Below are 20,024 nucleotides of genomic sequence, written 5' to 3'. Positions count from 1 at the left end.
ATGGAACTCTTGTCTTAAAGTGGTTGTCCCATCAGGACAATTACTGCTTAAAATATATCCTGGGGAAGCTGCTGGTGTTCCCACATTTCCCCCGCATGGCCCAATTCATTTTATCAACCAATGGCGCTCTGCTCTGGCAGATAAAGGCAGGTCCCAAGTGGAGGACCACCTCTGGGACATCGGGGATTAAAATGATGTTTTAAATTGCATAGTACAATATTTGAGTAACAGCATCAATGTACCAAAAAATAACAAAATAGCAATGTAGAAAATACCACCTAGCACACTGTATACTCTTTATATTATCTCAAACAAATCTGATGTTGGATGATTTATTGAACAGGAAAGTTCCAATCTAACATATGTCCTTGCATCTCGACATGCCGTCTGACAGATGCTTCTGAAAAATTGAAAACAATATTATACAGTGTTCCAGTTTTATTCTTTCTTGAAATGAAGAAAATGAAGTGCCAATCTTTCCTGATTTTCCTTATGAATGTTTGTAGCCAGTCAGCAATCTTACAATTACATTTACATAGTTAGACGTAGTGTACTTATTTAACAGGAGAAAAATAATCTACTGTATGTCGACAGGTACATGTCCTAAACTAAACAATCCACCAGTATCTGATATTGTTCTCTACACATTTAATGAATTAGGGGTAAATAATAATTTCTAACAGAAGATATGAAGACTTCATATGTGCCGCCTGGGGAATAAAAAAGCAAAATGCGCTCCTCTAGAAGAAGACAGCCATTTACATGACAGTCATGTCTTAAGTCTCCTTCTGAAGACTTACATTGTAGGAATGTAAATGACTCTTCAGAGACAGTTTTCTTCCTTCTGGTCGAGAACTATTTATATATTTTTTCCCTGAAATCTTTATACCAGCTCTATCATTCAGTTGTATTCCAGTAACGTCGTTCAGATTGTATCTCTTGTAGTTAAAGGGGTTAAAAAACCCAAAAAAACTCCCCAAACACATCTGAAATGCTCCTCTAATGTTAATACCTCCTTAACTATCTAATAAACACATTTTAGTAGCAGTAACTTACTTCCGATATTGCGGCCTAATCGCTCCTTCACTTCCTGTTTGAACCGGGAATTGGGCGCTTCGGCACTACATATCCCGTCACGCCTTTCTCTTGTTTCTGCTGCTTAATCCCAGCCCTCTTTACTATTTGACCAATAGGTCCGCTCCAGTCCGCCAAAACCTGAGCTCTGTACATCCTCCCCAATAACACTTCCCCCATTAAAATCATGTACTACTGCATTTTCAGCGTTTTCCACCAGCCCAGCACAGCCAAAATGTCTCTAATACTATTACTATTCTCAATGGAAAGCCGTGCCTGCTATAATAAAACTATTATTTAATTGGCTGGGAGGTAAGGAGAATGCACAGTCAGTGCAAGAGACAAACTCTTGATTCATGTACGCACTGATATACTGCGCATGTACTATACTTAGCTCTTGCGTAGAGTGATGGAAATAAATAATGTGACCTAAAGGAGCTGGAACTGTGACTGCTCCTTTCCTAAGCCTGTCCCCTGTAGGTCAGATGTTTGATGACGCGCTGTCATCAGGTAGGTTAGCTTCCGGGATCATGTGACCATAGATTCTGGACATAAGTTGGAATTCATCACTATTGGTAAGTATCTTACCAACCCTCATCTGTGCTGAGGAGGCACAAACAAATCTCACCAAATATATGTCTTTAGCTAACACCTGGTCATGTTGTAAGGCTCCTCCTGGAGTATAACATCAACTTAAAGAGTAGACATAATTGGGATCTTAGCGGAAGTATATTTTTCACTGGGATCATTACCTGAAATCTCTATCTCTTCCTGCTGGTTTTGCCAATGGAAAGTTAGTATTGCAGTTGTGGCATCCTACATAGGTAACTATAAGACCAAAAATGATCTGTCTACAAGCAGGAGTCCCCCTAGGCAGCCTTTTCTAGAGTGAGACACTAACTTCAATGACAGCCATTGAAAAATGTTTACTCTGAAAGAGTACCCTGAAAGAGAACGACGAGCTCAGATTGTAAAGTTGGCGCAACACAGTCAATATTTGCCAGTTTATGGACTGTGGCATTGATCAAGGCGCACCTTAGCAGCTCTTTTTAAGGTACAAAAGTTGCTGATACCTTGTAACATTATCGTAAAAGGAAATTCTAGTTAAAAAATTAACAACATCATTCCCATTGAAACTATTCCTTCAGGAGTCTTTCAGATTTCCCAATGAATGATTTCTAAGCCAACCTGTTTGCTATGGAGTACACAAATATATTAACAACAGAAGACGCAATCTAAGGCTATGTTCACACAGAGTATTTTGGGGGAGGAATATCTGCCTCAAAATTCCGTTTGGAACTTTGAGGCAGATATTCCTCTCCCTGCACGCCGATTTTCGCGGCAATTATCGCGCCGTTTTTCGCCCGCGGCCATTGAGCGCCGCGGGCATAAAACAGCGAGATATACGCTTTCTCCTGCCCCCCATTGAAGTCAATGGGAGGTCAGAGGCGGAAGCGCCCGAAGATAGGGCATGTCGCTTCTTTTTCCCGCGAGGCAGTTTTACTGCTCGCGGGAAAAAGACGCCGACGCCTCCCATTGAAATCAATGGGAGGCGTTCTCGGGCCGTTTCTGCCGAGTTTTGCGACGCGGTTTCCGCGTCAAAAAACTCGGCAAAATACCCCGTGTGAACATAGCCTAAAAGTGGCGCCGGAACTGTACTTTCCTTTCACAGGTACCTTCAGTGCCTAATCCCAGATGTAAGGGAGAAGATGATGCTGAGTTGGCCCCGGTGTGGACTGCCGTTAGACAGGTTATTGCTTTGTGGTATAAAAGAGGCCAAGGAAGAGATCGATTTTGTGCCAGAATTTTTCTTTAAATGCAGAAAAGTATAATTTATTATATGAAAACAAAATAAGGAACACATAAATAAAAGATGTCAACTCTTACCATCATGATTGGGATTTCCTAAAGTCCATGGTTCATCAGAGTCAAAATGGGTATCTCCTCCTATTCCAGGTCCTGGGAAATAAGCATGAGCCAAAAATCCCCCCTCTCCGTCAAATGGCGAGCTATCTCCATGGAAACCTGATGCAAAGATGATCGTAATGTCCACTTCCCGTTTTCCATTTTCTAATTCATTGTATGGAATTTCTTCAAATGTCAATGGAGTTACATTCTGCCAAACATCAAAGGCACGGCGAATGGCTTTACGTGTTTCTGTGTCTCCCACTTTTGGAGTGACGTTCTTTATACTACAAAAAATAAAAAATGATGATGTATTAATCACAAACATGATCTTATGTAGGTTAATGCTGATTTAGACTTTATCCCACTCCAAGAGATTGAACAGATTGAAGAAGATATATTAATATGGAAACAAGCAGCCAGATACGGTAGAACATTTCAGTAAAAATGTGGGTGTAGGATAAATCATATACTGATGTAGTAGAACTGACTTACTATGATATCACAATATAGTATCTGTAGTTTTCTATAGGACTTGCGCTATAAAGAGAATTAAAAGTCAGTGATTTGAAAAAAGTCCTTATGCATCACAAGCACGGAAAATCGACTCCTTATGCACAGAAACTGGTGGATTGATCATCCTGCTTGGTAAAAAAAAAAAAAAAATTGCTTTGCTTTAGCACTCTATATATCTTTCATTACAGACATATGTAGTTAACTGCACAGAAACTAAAGGAAGAAGTGGATGTCAGTGTTGGCTGCTTTTTAGCTGTGCTCTGTCAGGGCAGACCTGTGTTCAGTGACTACAGAGAACTAGCTGCATCGTGCAATGGGCAATGTCTAAATCAGGCTCTGTTCATATCACATTTTTTGTCTCCGTTTAACTTATACACTGTACAAACTACTGACGTATACATTAAACAGAGGCTGTAAAGGAAGCTTAACAGTGGCATCCATCACCCAAAGAATGTAATGGCATCCAACGGATACGTCATGAACTTTTCAATACCTTTCCATGACGTATCCATGAAATAGATGCCACTATAGTCTATGAGCGACGGATGCCACTGTTTAACGCATGGTGTCCCGGAAACCATTGAAAAGCTCATGATGTTTCCGTTTAAGGGATGCCTGTGACATATACCATACAGTGGCATCCATCACCCATAGGACACTGTATTAAAAAACATATATTTAACATATACGATTTTTTTACGTAGTTAAGAATAGTGTAGTCTATTAAGTTATGCTTTGTTTTTTATATACTGATGTATACCGGACAGACATAGGCCAAAAGGAACCACTTGGAGCCATTTGGACACGTTTAGAATGTGTGTCGGGAGCTTTCCAAACGTACACGCTAAGTGTAAATGACAAACATGATGTGAACAGGGCCTTGGTCTGAAATTCACCTCGTGCCCAGACTGCTCGTACCCGCCAACATACTTTCCACTGCAGCTCTGCCTGTTAAGTTTAGCAGATGTTTTTAAGGACAAGCCCATTACAAACACACCAAGGAGTTTACCATCACTGAAAGTTACAATCAAATAACAGTGCGTAAAAAAAGATTACCAGGTAATTGTCTCACATATACTGAGCTAAATGAGTCTAAGCGAAGAGAGAGGCCTGGCGGCATATCAGCTTTATCTTTTAAGGAAAAAGATAAAAAACACATTATATTCTTCATATACATTTTAATGTCGGCCGAACCCTCTGATTTCAGCGGGACTGAAATGTATAGGCTCCGTGCACACGGCTTTGCTGTGTGTATGAGGCCTTAAACTATTATGAACCCTCACTCACAAATAGTAAAAAGAATGAATATGACTTGGACATATGAGCAAAATATATTAATCAACAATAATATTTATGTAGAATCTTTATATTGTAATTAGGATTTCACCCGGGCTGTAATTGTACTCTTGTAACATTGATTTTACATTTTGGAAAATTGTAAACCAGATGCACAATAAGTGTCTTGTTACTGAGCAGAAATTGTCCTGTGTTTTATGCGGCTCCACAAAATATTGGATCTTGTTATCTGGCATGATCAATCTCATCAGCCTGCAGGAATCAATGAATGGTCTGTCTGACAATGGTTTGCTCTACCTATTCATCTCAACAATTCTCATATCCTTTGTGTGTCAGTCCTGATGAGGGTGATGAGGCTGTGTCTCCAGCGTAATGTTTTGCCTCCGTCTGTCAAACTCTACTTTTTACGTCAGAGAACTAGACACAGTGCAAATAAATACACAAAGAATTTATAATTATTATAAGACTGAAAATATGGATTTATTTCACCCGAGTTTATAAACTACAATCAACGTCAGATAGTGAAGAGGTAGTTTGACAACCAGGACAGTAAGTCAGCATCTAGAAATAGGCTATCAATGGCAAACTTGTTGGTGTTGTTTTTTCCCTCAGAGTGAGTTAATTGTAAAAATGCAGCTACAATTAAAGTGTACCTCTAGTGAAAAATAAAACCTTCACAGTAAGATCCTCATGTGCAGCACTTTAGTATAGAATCCTTCAAAACTCAGCTGTTTGTGCTACAGACCTCTTCTTCCTGATTCACTAACAGGAAAATGTAATAAGTGCCTACCATGTTACACATAGAGTGGAGCTGCAGCCCGGACACCGGTCACTGTTTATACAAGCCGGCATCCTCACATCTATCTATCTATCTATCTATCTATCTATCTATCTATCTATCTATCTATCTATCTATCTATCTATCTATCTATCTATCTATCTAATAATCTCATATCTATCTATCTATCTATCTATCTATCTATCTATCTATCTATCTATCTATCTATCTATCTATCTATCTATCTATCTATCTATCTATCTATCTATCCATCTATCTATCTAATAATATCATATCTATCTATCTATCTATCTAATAATATCATATCTATCTATCTATCTATCTATCTATCTATCTATCTATCTATCTATCTATCTATCTATCTATCTATCTATCTATCTATCTATCTATCATCTATCATCTATCATCTATCTTCTCTGTCTGTCATCTATTATGGAATGTAGGAAAGTGAATGAAGCTAATAAACAGCACAGATCATTTTATTTATTCTTTATTAGAAACTAGGTTTTACACACTGAGGTGCATATGCTAAGAGGTTTGTAAGTGCAGGTACTTTAACTAAAAAATTACTAAAACTAAAAAATTTATCTATTCATCCTTAGTAAATCAGCTGAAAGACCTCTGTGTTCCCTCTTCTAGGAACCATTCCAAACCAACAGTGCTTTATACAAAACAAATGGGGCACCAAAGCCTAATAGACTACACAGTTTTACCAAGAAATGTTTATTAAAGCCTGGGCGAGATGACTTTTGACACTGTTAACTTGACTTTGAAGTCGTACAACAAAAACATCCATAGGAAAGACTTGTGAACATTTTATATGTGACAATGCACCAGCAACAATCACAGGATATTAACAGTCTTATAGAAATGAATGGGGACCAAGGCAGCCAAATAATGCTTCCAATGCACTTGCAGAAAAAAAAATTGTGTAACTTACAGGGGATTTTCACCTTCTGACAACTGATGACCTATCCACTGGACAGGTCATCAGTATATGATTGGTGTGTATCCATCCCCCGGACAGCGCACCCATCCGCTACCCCGGCTGCCTCTGGTTGCCGGACGATGTTGCCGGAAGCAGATGGCTCCGCTCAAAGAATAGCGGCTGAGCTGCAGTATTGCAGCTCTGCTCCTATTTGTCACTGTGGGATTGTGGACCCACCGGGCCGTACCGCCGCAGCGGGATAGCAGCTGGCCAACAGGATACCAAGTCAATGTCTATAGTTCGAATAAGGGTAACTGTGGAACTTCAGACAGTAGCGATGGTTGGGCTCGGATGGGACCTTGACAACAGGCAGACACCAGGCGTGGTGTAACACAGCAGGCATAGTATACGGCACAACACAACTTCAACTCTCTATCGTACAAGAACTAGGTAGCACGGGATACAGGATACAGGTAGCTGGTAGGGACACACTGGGAACTGGAAAACACTAAGGGACCATTTGCAAAGACTAACATGGGTAAACACAACAACACTCCGGCAATGAAGGAAGGGGCAGGGCCCTTCTTATAATCCAGGGAGATAATGGGCTAATTTCACATACTGTTCACATCATTTAAGGCCGGGCACGAGCGTGCGTGCACCCTAAGGGACACAGCAGAGTGAAGCGAAAGTGAACGCTGGCGTCTCCTCAGGAGGAAATGCGGGCCAGCACTCACAGATTCATGGCTGCAGCCGTCGGGAGGTGGGTAATCCTGACGGTCCGTGGCCATGGGCACTACACTATTCAAGTGAATAGGAGCACAGCTGCAGTTCTGCCGAACGGCCGCTATGCAGTGGTCAGAGCCATCTGCTTCCGGCTCCAACTACTGCATCCCGTTCCAAACATCCAGTGCACGGAGGCAGCCAGAGTTGCGGAACGGTGCAGGGTCCGGATATCGGGCAAGCACCGATCATATACTGATAACCTGTCCGGTGGATATGTCATCAGTTTTCAGAAAGTGGACAACCCCTTTAAATTACACAACATTGAATCATTTAATTTGAGTCACACAACCTGCTTCTAGCTGAGATCCACCAACTAATCTAGCCTTGGCTGAAATAATGTCTCATACTGTAATCATGTTTTCAGTACAGGACAGTATTCCCACGGGGAGGCAGTGACTTATAGCATCATGGGTGACTATGATACTAGGAGTCCGGCTTACTGAACTGTGTTGTCTGCTGTATGTCGGCTGTTTAGATTACCTTGACAGGACTGACCCCACATGCTGCTATTGCATTAGTGATTAATTTCATTAACATACTCCAGGATAGCATTTCTTAGAAAACCTTCAAATATGGTACCCACAAAGAGGTTAAACTTATAGACCTATATTTTCCGGGCTTACTTTTTGACCCACATTTGCTATGCGCCAGTACTGTGGAACAGATCCTGTCATGATAGAATCCTTAAATGTAAGGAAAAAATGTCTATCATGTACTTAAAGAGGACCTGTCACCTCTCCTGACATGTATGTTATATTAAATAATTGTATTCCTCATAATATATACATTTTGGAACATATTTTCTTAGAACTATACGTTGTGCCGTTCCTCTGGTTTGCATTCAAGAAATTTAGGTATAAATTGACAACTGGGTGTTACCAATTAGGGGTGTGTCCCTAGAGAGACTGACACTGTCCAATCAGTGCTGATAGAGTGAGACTGTAGGAATGGTAACACCCAGTTTTCAATTTTTTAACACATGGTCAGGAGTGATAACAGAGGAATGGCATAACGCAGAGTTATAAGAAGATATGTACTATAATTGTTATTTGACGGGGACTATTATTATTTACTAATCACACATGTCAGGAGAGGTGACAGCTTCTCTTTTTATTTTTGAAGAACACGGGGGGGGGGGGGGGGTATGCCCTCCTGGACTCTGTGATTTGTCTATTTTAGCATATTTAAGGCGACGCTACTCTTCTTGCTGGGTTAGGAGGGAGATATTTAATGGTGAATTTACTTTATGCTTAATCATGTCATCTTTCATTGGATTTGCCTGTGTAAATACAGTAGAGAAGAAGGCGTTTAATAGGTCAGCCTTTTCCTCATCCTCCTCCACCATTACACCCACATTATTTCAGAGAGGGCCAACACTTTCAGTTTTAAGTTTGTAATTATATATGTAGCTGAAAAATATTTGGGAATTATTCTTACTTTTCTTTAATCTCTCTCTCTTTCTATCTTCAATCTTCGCAGCCTTTATTTGTCTTTTACACAACTTATTTTTTTCCTTAATTATTCAATGCCTTGTCACTACCTTCTTGTTTGAGTTTTCTTACAATTTTTTGCCCCCCCCCCCCCCCCCCCCCCCCCCGTACAGTTTTATTCAACCACTTCGGTTTCTTCCTGTTTCTAAATCATTTATTCCAGTATGGTATACATTTTTAAACTGACCTATTTAAGAGGCTTTTAAAAATGTCCAGTTTGTATTGTGTACTTTTATTTTTTAGGACATTTCCCTGTTTATGCCTAAGGTCATCCCTTAGCTAATGAAACTTGGCCATCCTGATGTTTAGTGTTTTTGTAGCTCCTTTACTAAACATTTTATTAAAAGATAAATGAAAACGTATTACCTTGTGATCACTAATACCTATATAACCGCCAAATTGTACTTTTAATATCCTGTCGGGTCTACTAGAAAAATTAGGTTTAGAAGTTCCCTTCTTCTAGTTGAGTCCTGCATTGGTTGTAAAAGGAAATTGTCTTTTATTACTGTCAAAAACCTGTTTCCTCTATCTATGCTGTAGAATCTATAGCCAACAGAGAGGTGGGCCCAGTTCTCTAAGAACCCAAACCCCTCCATCTTATCCTTGAGCCACTTCTTTACCTCTCTAATTTTGCGCTGCCTCTCTGGTTTGGCACATGGTACAGGTAGTATTTCAGAAAATACTACATTTGTCCAAAAGTTACACTTTTTATTCTTTCTGGTTATAAATCTCCATCTTGCCCCTTAACAGAATTCATGGATCTAATTGTCATAATCATTTACAATACTCCATCTAGGTCACCTTAGATAACTTCAGCGTGGCTAATACTTCTCACTTTATTTTCACTCGAGCTTTTCCTAATTTGCATTTTTCGGTATCATGAGAAGTTGGAGCTGCTAGTGTCACTCCACCTAGTAAATCATTCTAGAAAAGATGCCCCAATGTAAGCTATGTAGAAATTCACAGTGACAACATTTACATGTCATCCTTTCACGACGTAGAGAAGAGCATCAGGGAGATTAAAAGCCGTAGTATTGATATACATGAATGTGTCTTCTAAGCTCGACTGCTGAATTGCATTCAGAAGAAGCTCCCGTAAACACAAGCCATCCTAATCAATTAATTGGGGTATACTACATAATTTGTCAGGGTCTCGTAAAAATAAAAGGCTTACGTTTCCCTATGATTTGTTACACCTGAATCCTTTCATTCCAGCTGGCATCAATCACAGCTTAGCTGAAATAAGGACTTTTTGCCGGGGTTTTCTGGCTCACAGTATGGCTTATTGAAATAAATGAATTGCTTCTAGTCAAGTACAGATTTCATTTTCTGCTCCTCTTTTTTTTCTCCAGACACTTGCTATTGGGTTATTTCATTATTTTTTTTGCTGTTTGTCCGCTTTCTACATTCTCGATCCTTAGAAAGCTATAGCTCCTGTATGTGAATGATAGGTGGATGGCAAAATGACGGTATTCATTGTGCATGTATAAAGCAATTATAATATTATACAGACTGAATGCCCAGTCAACAAATATATCTCAATATGCACATTCAGTTAGGTCCAGAATTATTTGGACAGTGACACAAGTTTGGGCATTTTATCTGTTTACCGAAATATATTGAATATACAGTTATATAATCAACATGGGCTTAAAAAGCAGACTCTCAGCTTTAATTTGAGGGTATTCACATCCCAATTTGAGAAAGGAATTAGGAATTACAGGTCTTTAACCCCTTAGTAACCACCAATACGCCTTTTCACGGCGGTCACTAAGGGGCCCTAAGGGGCCCTAGGCTAGGCCGCCGCCTTTTCACGGCGGCCCAGTCTAAGCCCTGCACGGGTGTCCCGTGCAGGCTAACCTCAGGGCTCGGCTGTCTGATGACAGCCGGGCTCCAATGACAGCAACCGAAGTTAACTTCGATCACAGCAGTTTAACCCGTTAAATGTCGCGGTCAACAGCGATCGCGGCATTTAACTTATTTACAGAGGGAGGGAGGTCCCTCTCTCACCCATTAGCGGCCCGCAAATGCAATCGTGGGCCTCCGATGGGGTGTCATGGCAGCCAGGGGCCTGATAAAAGCCCACAGGTCTGCCCTGGGCATATGCCTATTAGGATGTGCCGCAGCCATGTCCTAATAGATTGCCTGTGAGATTTACACTGACAGGCAATAATGCTACTAAGTATACCAAAGCATTATAGCAGCAATCTAAAGATCGCATAGTAAAGTCCCCTAGTGGGACTAAAAAAAGAAGTAATAAATGTGAAATAAATTTTTTTCATAAAAATGACAGTAAAAAAATAAATCTATTTTTTTCCATAAAAAGTTGTTTTATTTAGAAAAGTGTAACAAATACATAAAAGTACACATATATTGTATCGCTGCGACCGTAAAGACTCAAACAATAAAGTTAATATGTAATTTAAACCGCAAGGTGAACACCGTACGGAAAAAAAAGCAAAAAACAATGGCAAAATTGCTATTTTTTTCCATTGCCCCCAAAAAGTCATAATAAAAGCTAATCAATAAGTTTGATGTACCCCAAAACAGTACCAATCAAAACTACGTCTCGTCCCGCAAAAAACAAACCCAAAAAATCACTACATTGACGGAAAAATAAAAAAATTACGGCTCTCGGAAAGCGACGATGCAAAAACCAATAATTTTAGTTCAAAAGTGTTTTTATTGTGCAAAAGTCGTAAAACATAAAAAACCTGTAGATATCTGGTATTGTCGTAATCATACCGACCCATAGAATAAAGTTAACGTGTTATTTATGCCGCACAGTGAACGGCGTCAATTTAAAACGCATAGAACTATGGCGGAATTGCAGGTTTTTTTTCTATTCCACCGAAAAAAAGTTAATAAAAGTTAATAAAAAAATGATATGTACCCCAAAATGGTGCCATTAAAAAGTACAACTAATCCTGCAAAAAACAAGTCCTCATACAGCTATGTTGACAGAAAAATACAAAAGTTATAGCTCATTGAATGCGACTATAGAAAAACAGCTTGGTCATTAGGGCCCAAAATAGGTTGGTCACTAAGGGGTTAATATGTAGCTGCCTCTTTTTCAAGGGACCAAATGTTAGTGGACAATTATCTCAAAAGCTGTTTAATGGACTGCATGGGCTATTCCCTTGTTAAAGCATCATCAATTAAGTAGGTAAACGGTCTGGAGTTGATTCCAGGTGTAGCATTTGCATTTGGAAGCTGTTGCTGTGAACCCACAACATGAGGTCAAAGGAGCTCTCAATGCAAGTGAAACAGACCATCGTTAGGCTGAAAAAAAAATGAAGAAGTCCATCAGAGAGACAGCACAAATGTTAGGAGTGGCCAAATCAACAGTTTGGTACATTCTTGAAAAAAAAGAGCGCACTGGTGATCTCCTGAACTCCAAAAGGCTTGGACGTCCAAAGAAGACAACAGAGGTGGATGATTGCAGAATTCTTTCCATGGTGAAGAAAAAACCCTTCACAACATCTACCCAAGTGAAGAACATTCTCCTGGAAGTAGGTGTATCAGTATCTAAGTCTACCATAAAAAGAAAACTTCATGGGAGCACATACAGAGGGTTCACCACAAGGTGCAAACCATTAATCAGCCTTAAAGGAACAGTGTCATCACAATTTTTTTTTTAATATGTTAAAGATGTTAGTGCTTTATTAAAAACGTTTATATTTATTTGTGTGTTTGTGTTTTACTTTTTCTTATTTTTACACTTTTTCTTCCCTATGGGGGCTGCCATTTTTTTTCCATTTCTGTATGTGTCGATTAACGACACATACAGACATGGAATACGGCAGCCACAGTCCCATAGGGACTGCGAACGGGTCCCGTCCCATCCACTTCTGTGTACGCCATCTGTGTGGGAACTGCGCATGCGCCGCTCCCACACAGTCCAATTTGAAATGCGCGCCGTCCGGCGCCATTTTCCTGTGGACCGGAAGTCGCGGCCGGACAGTAAGATTACTACTTCCGGTCGCGGCTTCCGGACTTGTGCACTTGGACCAGCGGCAGCAGACGGAGCGGACGGGCCGGAGGGAGCCGCGGCGGCAGGAGCAGGTAAGAGATTTCTATGTATGTTCGTGTTTGTGTGTGTTTTACTACTGTATGTAAACCTACTACACTGTGTGTTAGCTCAAAAAATGGCGACACACAGTGTAGGAGGTTAGACCGTTCAAACCCCTCGTTTATCCCGGCACTAGCCAGGATAAAGGAGGGGGGGATTCTCAGAGCTCACTAGAGCGAGTGCTTTTTTCCCAATTTTGCAGCAAAAAGCAATGTGGTTGCTTTACCACATGCAATGCTGCAATTTTGGGAATAGCTCCATCTAGTGACCAGCAATGGGAAATATTATAAATTAGAATCTAATTTATAATATTTCCTGACTCGTGAAAAAAATAAAAAAAATTTGAACAATGTTTAATCACCTACACACTAAATGTTTAATTAAAAAAAAAAAAAAACATGTTTTGCTGGCAACACATTCCCTTTAAAAATAGAAAGGCCAGATTAGACTTTGCCAAACAACATGTAAAGAAGCTGCCAAGTTCTGGAACAGCATGAAACTAAGATCAACCTGTACCAGAATGATGGGAGGAAGAAAGTATGGAGAAGGCTCATGATCCAAAGCACACCACATCCTCTGTAAAACATGGTGGAGGCAGTGTGATGGCATGGGCATGCATGGCAGTGAAAGGCACTGGGTCACTAGTGTGTATTGATGATGTGACTGAAGACAGAAGCAGCCGATTGAATTCTGAAGTGTTCAGGGATATAATTTCTGCTCAGATTCAACCAAATGCAGCAAGGTTGATTGGACGTCACTTCACAGCACAGATGGACAGTGACTCAAAACATATTGCGAAAGCAACCCAGGGGTTTATAAGGCAAAGAAGTGGAATATTCTGCAATGGCCAAGTCAATCACTGGATCTCAACCCGATCGAGCTGCATTTCACGTGCTTAATACAAAACTTAAGACAGAAAGACCCACAAACAAGCAACAACTGAAGACCGCGGCAGTAAAGGCCGGGCAAAGCATCACAAAGGAGGAAACCCAGCGTTTGGTGATGTCCATGGGTTCCAGACTTCAGGCAGTCGTTGCCTGCAAAGGATTCTCTACTAAGTATTAAACACATTTTATTTGTGGTAATGTTAATTTCTCCAATTACTTTTGAGCCCCTGAAATGAGGCGGCTGTGTAGAAAAATGGTTGCAATTCCTAAACGTTTCTCAGGATATTTTTGTTCAACCCCTTAAATTAAACCTGAAAGTCGACACTTCAATTGCATCTGAGTTGTTTCATTTCAAATCCAATGTGGTGGCAGCAGAGCCCAAATCATGAAGATTGTATAGTTAGGTCCAGAATTATTTGGACAGTGACACAAACTCAAAGAACCAATTCAGTTTTCCAAACCAGCATTAGTCTTCCTCCTATAGGCTCCCCATTTTGAACATCCAAAGAGGTTGTCTGACTTTACTAGCAACGTTCTATGCTGTAGAAAGTTGCTAGTAAAGTCAGACAACCTCTTTGGATGTTAAAAGTGGGGAGCCAATAGAAGAAAGCACAACCATTATCATGCCATAGGCTTCATCACAGCCCCATGTATAAAATAATTCACTCCCACATAATAACATAATGCAGAGCCATAACTACTGTAGGTTTTTCTTCACCCAGGGCAAAGGTTCAGTATGTTACACTAGTCCAGTATGTTCATACCCTGTCCAAGGTAATGTGGCTTGTTGATGCTCCCCTGGTACCAAGCATTCGGGATATAATCCCTGGTAGCCCTCTCCAGCTACGCACCTGCATAATGTTGTTCTGTCTGCTATTAGCACTGTATAGAAAATGGTAATGCTGACAGATCGGCCTAGTAGATGTCTAAAATGAAGGTGCCATTGAATAAAGTTTAATGCAAGAACAGTTGGGTTGTTTGGGAATGTTGCCTTCTCAGTTTTATTGAGAGTAGTTCCCTAATCACAAATTCAGCCATGTTTTAAAGAATCATATGTAATTGTTATGCATTCTTGGTTGTTATTCGTCTGCCCCTGGATACAAATGTACATCTAATTTTCTTATGTTAAAAGAGTTATATACCTATTCTCATTTATAGTGCGGAAATAAGTCCATCGTTTCATAGAAATAGGACAATGATGTGGAAGTGAAAATCCAATCTTATGCAGGTACAGAGATCTCTGGATAAGATGTAACCCCTGGAACCAACCCTTATTGCAGACCTACCGTACACATAGAAGTTAGATAAGCAGGGCCATGACTAAGGACTAAAGTGTGAAACACGTCAACCTGTCCAGCTGAGATTTTAGATGTCTAAATGCAATAGAATTGAAAATGTATTTACTATTAATGTTGTGTTGGGGCCCCTATTTAGCATCTGTAATACAGGCATAACATCATTAAAGGCTATGTAAACCTTTGAGAGGGATTTTTTTTAAAATAAAACTTTATAATTCGCTTTTATTAATTATTTTTACTTTTTGACATACAGATGCTTTGTATTTTGTATACAGAGCAGCTGTATAGTTCGCTCAGACCTTAATCCGTCAGTCCCGTGGACCTGACGGGTTCAGTGTCAGTGGGTCCTGCGTGTCTCTGACACACAGGATACACCTGTAGTCTATCACATCTAAGTTATGAACTTAGATGTGATGGATAACCAGTGGATCCTGACCCGCTGCCAGTCACTGAGCCCATCAGCCCCGTAGACCTGACGGGTATAGGATTCAGCGAACAATACAGCTGCTCTGTATACAGAATACAGAGCAACTTTTTCTAAAACAGTAAAAATAATTTTTAATAAAAACTAATTATAAAATTTCACAAAACACACTGATTGACCTTTTTATTTAAAAAAAAATTGCTTTCAAAGGTTTACATAGCCTCTAAGCTCATACATTTTTAAACTAAGTTGTTAATTAAATGGAATCACTTGAGCCTCTAGGGTCTAAGATAGTCCATCCCGTTAAGTTGAAGTATATTTCCACTGATCTACCAGATCCCCCCACCTTTACTATAGGAATTACTGAATATAACTACATTTGGCACATAAATGGTCAATGATCAGAGTTGAAGAACAAAGAACCACCATAGAAATTGCACCTATGAAAGATCTGCACCTCTATAAAGATACACACAAAAGCTTGTCCAAATATTTGTGCATGCTATGATTCACACATGTATGCCCTAAGGTACATTTTGGGATGCTACTAATAGAGCTTTTTCTTCTGGTACATGATCTTCTAATTACGAATAATAATCATCACATTTATCACAGTAATTGTTATTGTTCATGATTATTAATTATTCATTCCAATAACTGATGGCAGAGGAGTTTTGTTGTAAGTATCAGCTGTCATAAATTTCCTCCAAAATAGTGATGCAAATTGTCATAGAAATGGTTGAAAATGTCACTTACAGGATGTGTCATTGCATCGAGCCTACATGCCTACTCCTCTGTGCGATGTATTTACAGATCGACATATAATCAGTACATTAGCTCTTACACGTGCTCTTTATGTTAATAAGTGAAGGGTATTTATTTTAATCTCCTTGGAAAACAAGACTCTGCTGGCAGGACCACAAACATGAAAATGTGTGCATTAGTAGATACATCATAATTCCTTATGTATTAATCTATAAATACGCTTTCTCTAGAGTATCATTCTAAATAGTTTTTTTCATTAACTTCAATTTCTCAGGCTATAAAATTGATACATATTATTTACTGGAAGCAATGGACTTATGAAATTTCATTTAGACAGTCCTGCAACCAAAACCCTCAAGAGTCGTCATAGTATTACAGTTTTTAAGGCAGAAAAAGATATACCATATTTTCGGACTATAGGACGCACTGGACCATAAGACGCACCCATAAATTGTAGCATAAAAGAGGAGAAAAAAAAGGTTTTGCCTTTAACTGTACATTTCCTGGGTAATATTGAGTACCACAGTGCCCCAACAAAATGCCAGCCACAGTGTCCCATAACAATGCCAGCCACAGTGCCCCAATACAATGCCAGCCACAGTGCCCCAACACAATGCCAGCCACAGTGCCCCATAACAAATACAAGATATTAACAGAAAACACTCGTTCATCTGCTGATCGTATCATTTTAAAATTGTGAAATATTATCGTTGTCGGCAGCACATCTCCCTGTGTAAACAGTGAGACGTGCTACGGACATGATGATAATGTATGGGGACAAGCGATCGTAGTAAAGAGTGCTCGTCCCCATACTAGCTCCTTGTGAAAGGAGCAAACGAGCGCCGATCAACGAGTTGTCTCATTGATCGGCACTTGTTTACATGGCTCACGTCGGGCCGTGTAAGAAGACCTTTAATATTAATGAGTATTATTGTTTGTGGCTCAATTAATAGTAGAGGTGTAGATGGAGACTTCTATGATTGGTGCAATTTATGGCCACTAGCGTGGCTACCAATATAAATATGCACTAAATGGTTTGTCATATTAATGGACACTGCAAGTTATGGCACTATTAATGGACATTACTACAGTATGACTGCCTCCAGATGGTCACCACTATTAAAGGGTTTTTCTCGTAACAAAATTTCAAAGCATATTGAAAAGATATGCCAAAAAATGCCTGATCAGTGGCGACCAATTGGAGCATATGGTCACTCTCTATTATAGTGAAGGTGAATACAGAAACAAGCAAGCACACCCCTTGTTTCATTCTCTAGGACTGGTCACGTAACCGCTAGAGTAGGGACCCACTTTAAAGAGGTCGCCGTGAAGTGGCAAGTGGGCTTATACAGTTTGATCAAAATGTTTACAAAGAACCTCATGTTCATGTTTCTAAATTATGCCTAGCGGCTTAGATCAACGTATATACTGTGGATTGTGCGGTCCATGTCTAGTTTCTCACAATGCTGATATTGTATAGTCTATCCTCCTCATTTCCTTTGTTTTACTTGGTACCAGCACTCCACGCATTTGAAAAAATACCCAGCTGATTTTAATTCAGGAATGACCTCATAAGTGTTCCTGCTCTTGCTTGTGCTCTCAGTTTGGCCACTGGGGGCACATGGCAACGTGAGCTCATTCCATCTGCTCACATGTTGTGGTGCTGTATGGTGGTGTCTGTTGCTGTAGTGCTGCACTTGTGGGGGGACGTGGCCCAGAGCCAAGGAGGCTTGGCACGGTCTGAAGGCATGGGTGCTTTTGGGCCCCTGGGTTGCTCCCTCTGCAGGAGCGGTGCTGTGGTGGTGGTAGCCGCCATGCGGTGCTACAACCGCTAGAGTAGGGACCCACTTTAAAGAGGTCGCCGTGAAGTGGCAAGTGGGCTTATACAGTTTGATCAAAATGTTTACAAAGAACCTCATGTTCATGTTTCTAAATTATGCCTAGCGGCTCAGATCAACGTATATACTGTGGATTGTGCGGTCCATGTCTAGTTTCTCACAATGCTGATATTGTATAGTCTATCCTCCTAATTTCCTTTGTTTTACTTGGTACCAGCACTCCACGCATTTGAAAAAATACCCAGCTGATTTTAATTCAGGAATGACCTCATAAGTGTTCCTGCTCTTGCTTGTGCTCTCAGTTTGGCCACTGGGGGCGCATGGCAAGGTGAGCTCATTCCATCTGTTCACTTGTTGTGGTGCCGTATGGTGGTGTCTGTTGCTGTAGTGCTGCACTTGTGGGGGGACGTGGCCCAGAGCCAAGGAGGCTTGGCACGGTCTGAAGGCATGGGTGCTTTTGGGCCCCTGGGTTGCTCCCTCTGCAGGAGCGGTGCTGCGGTGGTGGTAGCCGCCATGCGGTGCTGCAACCGCTAGAGTAGGGACCCACTTTAAAGAGGTCGCCGTGAAGTGGCAAGTGGGCTTATACAGTTTGATCACAATGTTTACAAAGAACCTCATGTTCATGTTTCTAAATTATGCCTAGCGGCTCAGATCAACGTATAAACTGTGGATTGTGCCGTCCATGTCTAGTTTCTCACAATGCTGACGCAAGTTGACATAGTTTTATCTGAAGGGTATTACCAGGAGTCAATGTTGAGATATGACCAGTTTATACAGATTAAGGGTGGAATAGAATAAAACTAAAATAAATTATCCTCTATCCAATCTCCAAAAGTTATGACCAAAGCAACGCTCATAGTACAATACTCACTAGACTATATTATGTTACCTTTACACCAAAATGTCCATCAAATTCTTAATAATTAATAATAAAATAAAATGAAGAATAAAAATGAATACTTTTTCCTAAACCTGGCATTCAGTATATTCTAGCTTCTTCATAACTCATAAGGATCAAGAAATGAAGCTTCTGAGCCACTCTGTTACCAAATAATTATTTCGAATGATCCAAAGCTTTACAATCTTACGAACTTATCATCTAAGAACAGCCAAACAATTGCCTCTGCAATAAAACCTCCCTATGAGATGTCTATGGAGTTGTATTTAACTCACTGTAATTAACTTGACAGCTTCAATCAATTTTTTAAAGACCCAGACTTTATCAAGTTCACACAAAAGCTCTAAAAATCTTACTACAATAATCTGCGAAATGAGAAAGACAGAAGGTAAAACAAACATTTAAAGCCTGCATGAAAAATTCCAAAATATCTCACGTGTTCTCCAAGACTTTTCCTTTGGTAAAGCAACATATATAGGCCTGTCATTTTCTTACCAATTTGTTTTACACAGTAAGAGTACATGCACACGGCTTATTTTCAGCCGTTTTTCAGGCCGTAAACAGCCGAAAAACGGCAGAAAAATCGGAAAGCAGAACGCCTCCAAACATCTGCCCATTGATTTCAATGGGAAATACGGCGTTCTGTTCCGACGGGCCGATTTTTTACGTCATTGAGTAATTTTTGGAGCCGTTTTTCATTGACTATAGAAAAACAGCTCCAAAAACGGCCGTAAAAAATGCCACGAAAAACGCGTGTTTGCTTAAAAAAAGACGAAAATCAGGAGCTGTTTCCCTTGAAAACAGCTTCGTATTTTCAGACGTTTTTTTAGTAAGCATGTGCACATACCCGTAAGATATGACTGTCGTATAGGTTAGATTTTAAACAATAAATTATTATTTTTTACTTAAAATTACTTAAAGGAGTTCTTCGGGACTGTTATATTGATGGCCTGCTCTTAGGTAGGTCATCAATATCAGATCGGTGGGTATCCAGGTCCCGTCACCCCTGCTGCTCAGCTGACTGAAGGGGCCTCTCAATGTTTACCAG

The 20,024-nt window shown here is 40.1% G+C and overlaps 1 protein-coding gene across 2 annotated transcripts in view; it reads right to left on the bottom strand.

Moving 5' to 3' along the window:
• MMP16 (matrix metallopeptidase 16) overlaps positions 1-20,024 on the bottom strand; it is a 195,625-nt gene that overhangs the window by 72,173 nt on the left and 103,428 nt on the right. For both annotated transcript variants that reach the window (XM_075826025.1, XM_075826026.1), the window contains one exon: positions 2,962-3,266. In XM_075826025.1, coding sequence (XP_075682140.1) covers positions 2,962-3,266 — 305 coding nt within the window. The remainder of the gene's footprint in view (positions 1-2,961; positions 3,267-20,024) is intronic.

The sequence above is a fragment of the Rhinoderma darwinii genome, chromosome 5, assembly GCF_050947455.1.
Source record: "Rhinoderma darwinii isolate aRhiDar2 chromosome 5, aRhiDar2.hap1, whole genome shotgun sequence".
NCBI lineage: Eukaryota > Metazoa > Chordata > Amphibia > Anura > Rhinodermatidae > Rhinoderma > Rhinoderma darwinii.
This window is presented reverse-complemented; position numbering and strand designations above follow the sequence as displayed.